The 10,284-nt window shown below is 52.0% G+C and overlaps 1 protein-coding gene across 2 annotated transcripts in view; it reads right to left on the bottom strand.

The window, feature by feature from the left end:
* Positions 1-10,284, bottom strand: part of MARCO (macrophage receptor with collagenous structure) — a 50,217-nt gene that overhangs the window by 13,358 nt on the left and 26,575 nt on the right. For both annotated transcript variants that reach the window (XM_023724696.1, XM_023724695.1), the window contains 8 exons: positions 8,341-8,448; positions 8,216-8,260; positions 4,607-4,651; positions 4,173-4,280; positions 1,227-1,325; positions 1,088-1,123; positions 502-600; positions 358-420 (listed from right to left, as the gene is read on the bottom strand). In XM_023724696.1, the coding sequence (XP_023580464.1) occupies positions 358-420; positions 502-600; positions 1,088-1,123; positions 1,227-1,325; positions 4,173-4,280; positions 4,607-4,651; positions 8,216-8,260; positions 8,341-8,448 (603 nt within the window). The remainder of the gene's footprint in view (positions 1-357; positions 421-501; positions 601-1,087; positions 1,124-1,226; positions 1,326-4,172; positions 4,281-4,606; positions 4,652-8,215; positions 8,261-8,340; positions 8,449-10,284) is intronic.

The following is a 10,284-nucleotide window of genomic DNA, read 5'->3' as shown; positions in this document are numbered from 1 at the left end:
ACAGCTGGGAGACAAGGAGATGGCACAGCTGGGAGACAAGGAGATGGTACAGCTGGGAGACAAGGAGGTTGTATGGGCGAGTGCCCTGCTCCCCTCCCTGATGCTGAGATTTGGTCTTAGTGTTCAAGGTCTGACAGAAGCTCTGAGCAGAAGGAGAACAGCCCCAGAACCTTGGGTGCAGGGGGCCTCAGAGGAAGAAACTGCCCTCCTTTATCTCTTTCCAAAGCAGCAGGGAACCTCAGGGGCTGGTGCACCTGTGACCTTCTGTCTCCCTCTAATGGGCCTGTTGGGAAGAAGCCGTCTTCCCTGTCCATCCCGGACACCAGAAGCCCCACCCGCCCCATCCCGCCTCTGTACCTGTGTCTCCCTTGCTTCCTTTCACACCTGCAGCTCCCGGACTCCCGGGCGTCCCTGGTGGTCCTGGAGAACAGAGGGCATAAGGACTGGGCTAGGTGAATCTTCAGGCATCTCTTCCCCCCGTCTCAGGACCAAGCACCTTACCTGTTGGCCCAGCAGAGCCAGCTCTGCCAGGGTCCCCCTTGGGACCCGGGGATCCCGCCGGGCCTGGATGACCTGGTAGACCCTGCACTCCTGGTTGTCCTGAAAGTCAAGCAGCAGCTGCAAGGCTGAAGGTGCTTGCAGAGGACCTGGCCACCCTCCAACCCCTTCTCCACACTGAGGCATGTACCCCCAACATCTGTCCCCTCCACAACTTTTTAAAGATGTCCCTTTAGAAGCCACCAACTAGCTCAATTAGAGGGAGGGAAATTGGGGGGAAAATGGCAATTTATTAAACTTTTCACTGCTGTAGAGTTTTGGACTTGTGGACTCACTAGGGAATACTCAGCTCTCTCTGGATGTCAGGGTGTGGAAGACGGAGGTCTAAAGGGAAATGTCAGTGAAGCCTCTGCCTGCCGATGTGCTCCTTGTAGGAGAGACCAGGTTCTTAAGGAACTCCAGATGCTGGTAAGGATGACCTCTGGGTGAATACTACAGTGAATACTTGGTGGTGGAGTCAAGGTTGTGGACGTGGTATTACCAGGGACAGCGGCAGTTGGGATGATGCCCAGATTCCCACAGTTCTTACCTTGATTTCCTTTGATTCCAGGTAATCCGGTCACACCTAAAACAGAGGAGAATTTTTAGGGATTTTTTTCCTTCTGGATCAGCCTGCCAGAAAACTGGGATACCTACAGGTCAGTGCACCTGACCGTGTGGTCTCTTACCTGGTGGGCCTGGCTTCCCAGAGTCACCTTTACTCCCCGGGGCTCCAGGGCGTCCCGTGACACCCATGTCTCCCTTTACACCCACGTCCCCTTTGCTGCCTGAAAAGCCAAGGAAGAACAGTCAGGGGCTGGGAGGGGCATGCCTACCCCCCAAATTCTAAACTTGACAACTCCTTGAGTCCCTATGTGATGCCCAGAAATGGACAATATGGCCCTGTCCTCCAGGAGGGCACCACTTTGCCCCGGAGCCAAGACATAAACTCACGGGTGTGGTGAGCCGAAGGTCCCCCAGCAGGACTCAGAGTCCTGGTCGGCACCCTGCTCCCCTTGAGAGGGATCACACCTCAGACTGACTCAGCGGGGCCAAGTTCATTGTAAAGTCTGTATTTTGAGAATCATTTTTTAAAGCCTCCCAAACTGAAAATTCCAGAAAACAAGTCCCATATGCTGAGGAGACTGGAAATACTGAGGCACTGATTGATGGACATATTGCAGCATCTCATACTTCTGCCTGCCATTCAGACACAGACTCTCCTGATTCCCAGGATTTCAAATTTTCCACTTGTCATCAGCATGCGAGGCGCATCCCAGCCTGTCCTCTCCTCAGTCCTCTGTCACTCCCTCCTCCTTTCCTTCCACTGCTGGGTGCATATCAATTGGGGAAGCTCCTCGCAGGCACGGCTGAGCAGCTCCTTCCCAAACTTCGAGCTTGGTTTGGGAGTGGGTTGCACAGCCCTCCCCAGCCACACCACACAGCGGTTGTTCTCCGCCGTCGGCCGGGCTCATTGCTGTTCTGTCAGCCCGTGAGTTCCCACCATTAGCCAAATCCCACCTCGAGGCCGCCCTTAGGCCCTCAGACTGACTTGTTGGGATGGAATTTTGTTAAAAGGCATTTTTTTTTGCTCCGTTCTTTCATTTCCAGAATATAAGAGATGAAGAGGAATCTAGAATTATGGCAAACTTCTGTCCAGTGAAGTAGGGAAGGGGACAAAATGGTCCGAATGCAGGAGGGACAGAAGCCACTGCCAACAATGCTTCCTGCGTCTAAACTTGGGAAACATCTTGAGGAAAGTTAGGTGCAAGGCTTGCGAATCAGAGGCTCTGAGATGATGTGGGCAGTTGGAGAATGATTGCTGCTTGATGGGACACAAATCAACCAGAAAGGACTTGGTTACCATCAAGGCCTCTTATAACAGCCCAAGGTGCAAACAGCATAGAAGGCAGTCCTTGGTCATCTGGGAGAAGGATCAAATGGCACTTATTATAAGGGGCTGGGGATTATTTCCCTGACGGCATTTTCCCACTACCTGTCTGTCAGTGCGTAGTACTGTGGGGGCCTGTGTGTGGATGTGATGCTGAAAGCTCTGCCGTCAGTGTTTCAAATACCAGCAGGGTCACCCACGGTAGACAGGTTGCAGCAGAGCATCCAGACTAAGACCGAATAGGAAGAAAGGCCTGGCAATCTTCTTCTGAAAGCTAGTCAGTGAAAACCTGTAGATCACAACAGAATATTGTCCTACTACCAAAACCCACTGCCATCAACTTACAGCGGGCCTATTGGAAAGAGTAGAATTGCCCTGTATGGTTTCCAAGGCTGTGAATCTTTATGGAAGCAGACTGCCACATCTTTCTCCCATGGAGCAGCTGGGGGGTTCAAATCACTGATATTTCGATTAAGAGCTGAGCGCTTTAACCACACTGCACTACCAGGGTTCCAGTGTCCCACTAGGCTCAAACATGTCAATGATCGTGAAGATGGTGCAGGACCAGGCAGTGTTTGGTTCTCTTACCCCTACAGTCCCCATGAGGGTCACCAATACTCAGTGCCAGCTAACAGCAGTAACAACAACAGATGTTGTTGGTTGCCTTTTGCTCTAGGCCAGAACAATCCAGTTATGGCAATTGCTTGCTTGGCCATCTGAAGGTCTGGGCCTGCATCTATGTGGCCATACTTCTATGTCCCCATTGAAGGGGACAGACAACCTTGGGAAGGAAGGAAGGATAGTATCAGTGAAAGACCTGGGCTCTGGCTCCAACTGAGGAGTCGCAGCTTCTTCTGACTTCAGAACTTTCCAATCATAGCTAAAATGTGGAGTGAGGAGAGTAGACTTATCCCCTGGAAATTACAAGATCGGGGCGTTCTCGACCTGCTGGGGAGAAGACAGTAGAACCACAGTTCCACTGCGGCCAGGTTTTACTCGGCTTCACAGAATCCCATGGGCTGGAAGGGGATTGGGCAAGGAGTTGATGAGACAGATCTTGTGATCTTGGGAGAAGAAATTTGGGGAAAGGAGGGGGTGGAGTTCTGATTTCTGAAAAACTGAAACCATTGCATTTACCCTGGCCGAACAGAGCATTTCCATGTCTGAGCTGGGGTGTGGACACTGTGACTTCCCTGTGGCCAGGCCATTGGTGAGTGTGGGAGGGAGACAGTATGGCTCAGACTCCGAGGACGAAGGTTGGGCTGGCAGCCTCTGCTGGGCTGGTGGAGTCTGAGGAAAGCCGGGACCTCCTTTCCCCTTCTGCAAAGAGAACTATCAGGTGTCAGCTCTAGAACGATCCTTGGAGGTCAACTGTCCAACCATTTGCCTGATGCAAGAATGCCCTCTTCAAGACTGCCAAGGAGAATTCTATGGGCCCAGTACACGGGCTCTCACCATTTCATCACAGGTCAACCCATTCTTAAGCCATTCTTCTTCCTTTACCTCAGCACAGTTGGTCCCCGTTCTTCTGCTGGGAACCACACGGACTTGTCTTTTTTCTCTCCCACAAGTGCCTTTCAAATATTTTAGGATGGCTGCTGTGCCCATGCTGAGGGCTCTCTTCTTGAAGACAAACATCTGATGCCCCTAGGACACCTGCCTACTGAGTAGATCCTGTGCACAGAGTGAGGTCCCAGCCCCCTCAGGTCTCCGGGCCAACACAACACCCTCACGTGGGCCTTACCTGGGAGGCCCATCTCTCCTCTGTCTCCTTTAGCTCCACTTTCCCCTTTTGGGCCAATGAGACCCCCATCGCCTTTGCTGCCCTTCTGTCCTTGAGGTCCTGGGGTGCCTAGGAAGAGAGGCCAGTGAGGTGACCCTCTCTTGTCCCTCCTGGGGACAGACTCCCAGGCAATGGGGCAGGCAGCGTTCTGCGGAGAAGGGAAGGGGGCCCCAGAGGAAGCAGGAGCTGTGCTGGCTCATCTCTTGGCCAGTCTTGATGAGGTCTCTGGGACCCAACTGATTCCTCCACAGAAATGAGACTCAAAGAACAGGACTGTGGGGAAGGCGTTAACTCCCTGGGGCCAGGGTGGGGCTGTGGACAGGGGAGACCCGGGCACTGGATCAGGGCCTTGGCCAGAGCATCACTGATCCTGAGGCAGAAGGAAGCACAGTTACCTGTGGCTCCTGGCTTCCCCGGCTCGCCCTTGGGCCCTTGGAGGCCTGTGGAGAAGGAAAGAAGAGCTCAGTCATTGTGGCCTGGGTCCTTCAGTCAGCCAACATGCTAGAGGTCTCACCTTGGGCAAGGTGCCAACCCCGTTCTCAGGGGGCACAGAGTCAAGCAGAGAGATAGCTCTCTGTCTGTCTGTCTGTCTGTTTTCTTTCCCAGTCTCTCTCACTCTCTCTCTCTCACACACACACACACACACACACACACACACACACACACACACACACGTGCGCATGCACCTCTATCCCCAAGGGTGGAATAGCTCCTGGGAATGGTATCTTGTGTGATTGTGGAAGAAAGCCTTTAGCACTGGTCTGAATCGTAGCTCTGCTGCTCAGCAGGCTGGGGGACTTTGGAAAGGTCACTTAATTATTCCCCGTCTCAGTTTTCTCATCTATGAAACGGAGCTAGCAATTAGCAGGTACATAATCAGTGCTCCAGTGTCCCAGACAGGAGCTGAGAAACAATGGCTCCCATCCACATGGCACACAGGACTCCTGGGCTGAGGTGTGGAGTAGAGACTGTGGGAGCTGGGTGCTCCTGCGGTGTGGGGCGGGCGGGGAAGCCTCCACGGAGGGGAGCGAAAGAAGCAAGACACTGAGTGTAAGGGGAAACGAGGGATCCAGGAGGGAGAGTGAGAAAGGGCGGGAGAGAGAGGAGAAGAAGGCAGATGGGGTGTGGGGAGAGGCCCCCGCAGGGCGTTTCTGAGTTATATGGCTCTTCCTCAGTGTGCTGGTGGTACCCAGAGGTGGGGGCTGGAGGGGAAAAACCCTCAGGTGGGTATCTGTACTCCAGACTCCCTGTTGGGACCGTGCAGCCTTCCTCTTTCCATCTGTTTTAGGCATTTGGGTTCCAGATGTCATGGGTTGAATTTTGTCTCCCAAAAATGTGTGTATCAATTTGACTGGGCCATGGTTCCCAGTATTGTGTGGTTGTCCTCCATTTTGTGATTGTAATTTCATGTTAAAGAAGATTAGGGTGGGATTGTAACACCCTTACTAAGGTCATATCCCTGATTCAATGTGACGGGAGTTTCCCTGGGTGTGGCCTGCACCGCCTTTTATCTTACAAGAGATAAAAGGAAAGGGAAGCAAGCAGAGAGTGGGGACCTCATACCACCAAGAAAGCAGTGCCAGGAGCAGAGTGCATTCTTTGGACCTGGGGTCCCTGCTCAGAGAAGCTACTAGTCCAGGGGAAGATTGATCAGAAGACCAACAGAGAAGGAAAGCCTTCCCCTGGATGTGACACCCTGAATTTGGACTTGTAGCCTACTAGACTGTGAGAAAATAAATTTCTCCTTGTTAAAGCCATCCACTTGTGGTATTTCTGTTATAGCAGCACTAGATGACTAAGACACCAGGTAAGATGTGGTTAAAGATAGGGTTGTTCGACTTCAGTGGGATTGCACAGCCCTGTTCTGAATCCTTCCTGCAGACCAGGACGCCCGTCAGAGCCGCTCTGATGCCAATGACCACGGGAGTCCTGAACAGAAGGGGAAACTCGGGCTCTGTTCCTTCTCGAAGGAAGTGAGGAGCTGCCTTGTTCTTTCTAGCTGGCCTCCATGATACCATGTCTGATGAGTCGCCAGAACCCAGCCTGGTTCCCTTTCCCTCAGGGAGAAAAGACGGAGGAGGGAGGCCTGCTCTTCTCCACGGGACCCTGCCCTGCTCTGAGCTCCCACAAATCTGGGAAGGTTGGGGCCGCCTCCCTGGAGTGTGTGTGTATGTGTGTGTGTGAGGGTGTGTGAATGTGTGCGGATGTGTGTGTGTGAGGGTGTGTGAATGTGTGCGGGTGCGTGTGGGGTGTGTGTGTGTGCATAAATGTGTGTGTACAAGAGTGTGTGTGTGAAGATGCCTGTGTATACATGTGAGTGTGTGCATGTGAGGGTTCAAATGAGTGTGTGCATGAGAGCTACTGTGTGTGCACACAAGCCTGTGTATGAGTATGCACGGGAGTGTGTGTTTACGTGTGACTGTGGGTGTGCATGGAGGTGCGTGTGAGTATGAGTGTGCAAAAGTGTGTGTGCATGTATGAGTGCATGTGTGTGAGCGTGTGGGAGTATGTCCGAGCACATGGGTGTATTCTCCTTTAGAACACTGTCTTAGTCTTCTAGTGCTGCCACAGCAGAAATACAAGTGGATGGCCCCAACAAAGAGAAATTCATTTCCTCACAGTAAAGTAGGCTAAGAGTCCAAATTCAGGGTGTCAGCTCCAGGGGAAGCCTTTCTCTCTCTGTCGGCCTTCTCATCAATCTTCCCCCGGACTAGGAGCTTCTCAGCACAGGAACCCCAGGTCCAAAGGACACACTCTGCTCCCTGCACTGCCCTCTTGATGGAATGAGGTCCCCCTCCCTGCCAGGCTCTCTGCTCTCTTCTCTCTTTTATAACCCAAAAGAAACGGGCTCAAGACACGATCCAATCCATAGACTGAGTCCTGCCTCATAAACACAACCGCCTCCCATCCTCCCTCATTAACATCGCAACGCATAGGAAAATCACATCAGATGACAAAATGGTGGACAGTCACACAATACTGGGAATCACCGCCTAGCCAATTGACACATACATTAAACCCATGACAAACACCCATGCCCATAAACTCTCCTCCCCTTGTTTCCCCATGAGCACCCCCCTCCTGCCCCTCACCCCCACTCCCACCCCCTCTCGAAAACCTCCATCTTCCCATCGAAATCCCTGCTATAGACTTCAAACAAGAGACTCTTCAGGATCCCTGCTATTAAATTGCCTCCAAAAATCAGTTCCCTGAAAAACATTTTCTCTCCTAATGAGTTTTCTTGGTGGAACCATGGGATTTCTGTAGCCGATGGTGGTTTCTGCCTCCGTAGTCTGGAGGCTTAGAGACTCCTTAATAACCTGGAGATGGTTGTTTGTTTACTTCCCTTTGCTTGCAAATCTCCCCGTTCGCTCTTTCTCTGATGATGGTCTTAGTGTCTTTGCACCTTCACTTCTCGGCAGCCTCCAGGAATTTGGGAGTTGGCAGGGTACACACGGAAAGTGGGGTGAGGTGGACTGTCAGAGTCGATCGGCTCTAATGCTGGTTCTTACTCCTGGGGAGGGAAAGCTCTGGGTCCCCCACACTGAATGAACCATGCAGCGGCCGTTTGTAAAAGGGTGGGCAGGTCTGGGCTACAGCTTAAGAGAAGGAAGCTAATACTTCTTCAGCCACAACTGTGCTTACAATCATTCTCTCTAATCTGCCCAAGAGCACTCCGAAGCACTCGCATCCTCATTTTACAGACCAAGAAATTGGAGTTCAGAAAGGTCAAAGAATATTCCCAGGGTCACAAGGTTGGTGCGTGGTAGAGGCAGATTTGGATTTCAGACTGGAGGGCCCGCAGGACCAGCGAGCTGGGCCTTTACAAGTGAGGCCCCAGGCTTAGACTCCGGGGGCTGAGAGGAAATTAGGGTGTCCACACCGCCAGCTCCCCCAGCACACATAAGATCCCCGGCAGGGTGGCCCCCCTCACACACAGACTCGTCAGGAGTGGGTCTGGGAGCAGCCCCCCGCCTCCACTCTGCCGTTCATTTCCTACTCACCTGCCTCTCCCTTGATTCCTGGTGGGCCTTGGGGTCCCGGGGGACCTGAAAGGAAAAGGGGATTCAAAGCGTGGCGTGGACCAGGAGAAACATGAATAATGGGGTCAGAAGACAGAGACCAGTACCTGTGGCTCCACTGGGTCCCATGGGCCCCCTGGCTCCCTTCTCAGCTGGTGGCCCCGGCAGGCCAGGGGTGCCAGGCATGCCCGGGGCTCCCTTTTGACCTGGAAGACCTGAGGACGAGGAGTAGAGACACTGATAACTCATCCGTGTGACAGCACCTCACTCACTCAGGAGGTTATTCATGCAACCAACATCCACTGAGCACCCAAGATGAAAGAAAAGAAGACAGAACTTCTCCCTGCAAGAAACTCATGGCCTAGCAGGCCAAAACCAATGGTGTGCATGACATCTCTCAAGAGAGATGGAGTCAGATAGACCTGGGTTCAAAGATCAGCACCACTCCTTTAGCTCCATGGCCTTGTGCGAGTTACGTCACCATTTTGAGCCTCAACTTTCTCCTCAATAAAATGCAGTTAATATACCAGTTATGCAGGGCTGCCCTGGGCTCACCATGTGGCACCCATCTTGGAAAATACACTCAGCAGGCGCTGGATAAATGGGAGTATCATTGTTACCACTTGAATGTAGCTCTCTATGGTTTTGTAGACAGGAGCTCACATGATTTCCACATGGATCCTACAGGGGCAGGTGGGACAGGGCTCCTTGTGCCCATATCACAGAGGAGGAGAGTGAGGTTCTGAGAGAAGTGGAGACAGAGAGAGACGAGGGGAGACAGACTTGGAGATTTTATGTATATTCATGCACAGAGAGCCCACGCACCCACAGGAAGTCTTGCTGGCCACCATGGGGGTGAGGTGGGCTGTGTCTGCTCCTGCAGAGCTCAGCTTGGGGCAGATAATGGGCAGATCTTAAAGGTCAGGGTTGAGAAGTGGTTTAAACGCAGGCTCTGTCACTAACGCGATGGAAGTTGTGGGAACAACCTCTCCTTGGAGGGGAGGAGCTGGCATGCATCAGGTTGGGTGCTTCATGGGCGTGTGATCATTCTATCTTTCCAGCAACTAACAATGACCGCAAAGTGATAAATAACAATAACGAGTGACCTGATTGAGGACTTACTTTGTGCAGACGAAGCATTTTACACTGTATTTCGTTTTATCCTCACACCAATCCTATGAGGTGGTATCACTACCCCCATTCTGCTGGCGCGGTGGTTAAGAGCTTGGCTGCTAACCAAAAGGCCAGCAGTTTGAATCCACTAGCTGCTCCTTGGAAACTCTATGGGACAGTTCTACTCTGTCCTAGAAGGTCGCTATGAGTCGGGATCGACTTGATGGCAACAGGTTTGGTTTTTGGTTTCTCTTACAGAGGAGGCCACGGAGCTCAAAGCCACACTTGAAAAAATACGGAGCCAAAGAATTCCATCTCAAGAATGTCACGTACATTTATTTTCAGGGTTAAACTTCAATCCCTCAGCTGCATTGAATGTAGTAGGGTTGTGAGTGAAGTGTGTGTGTGCGTGCGTGTGTGTGTATGTAGGTGAGTGTGTGTGTGTGTGTGTGCACGTGTGTGTAGGTGAGCATGTGTGTATGAGTGTGTGCATGTTGTATACTGTGTGTACGTGTGTAGGTGAGCATGTGTGCATGTGTGTGCCTGTGTATACTGTGTGTCTGTGTATGTGTGTGTGTGTGTGTGTGTGTGTATAGGTGAGCACGTGTGTGTATGTGTATGTGAGCATGTGTGTATGTGTGTGTGCACACCAGTGTGTTTGCTGAGGAAAGAGGAAAAGGCAAATAAGCTTGAGGCTTTGTCCTCAGCACCTGCTACATCAAACACTCTTTGCACATCATCTTAACTGAGTCTTGCAGCAACCTGGCGAGGACAGTAAAAATATCTCCATTATTGTCTACACAGGTGAGTGGCTGAGGTTCCAGGAAAGTTAAGTAACTGGCTTGAAGTCACACAACTAGTAAACAGCAGACCTAGGGTTCGACGTGGGCCGGTCTGATCTCACACAGCCTGCTCCTTCCTTTCTGTTACACACCCTC

This window comes from Trichechus manatus, unplaced genomic scaffold, assembly GCF_000243295.1.
Source record: "Trichechus manatus latirostris isolate Lorelei unplaced genomic scaffold, TriManLat1.0 scaffold00255, whole genome shotgun sequence".
Classification (NCBI taxonomy): Eukaryota; Metazoa; Chordata; class Mammalia; order Sirenia; family Trichechidae; genus Trichechus; species Trichechus manatus.
The sequence above is the reverse complement of the archived record's forward strand: the minus strand, read 5'-3'. Positions and strand labels throughout refer to the sequence as shown.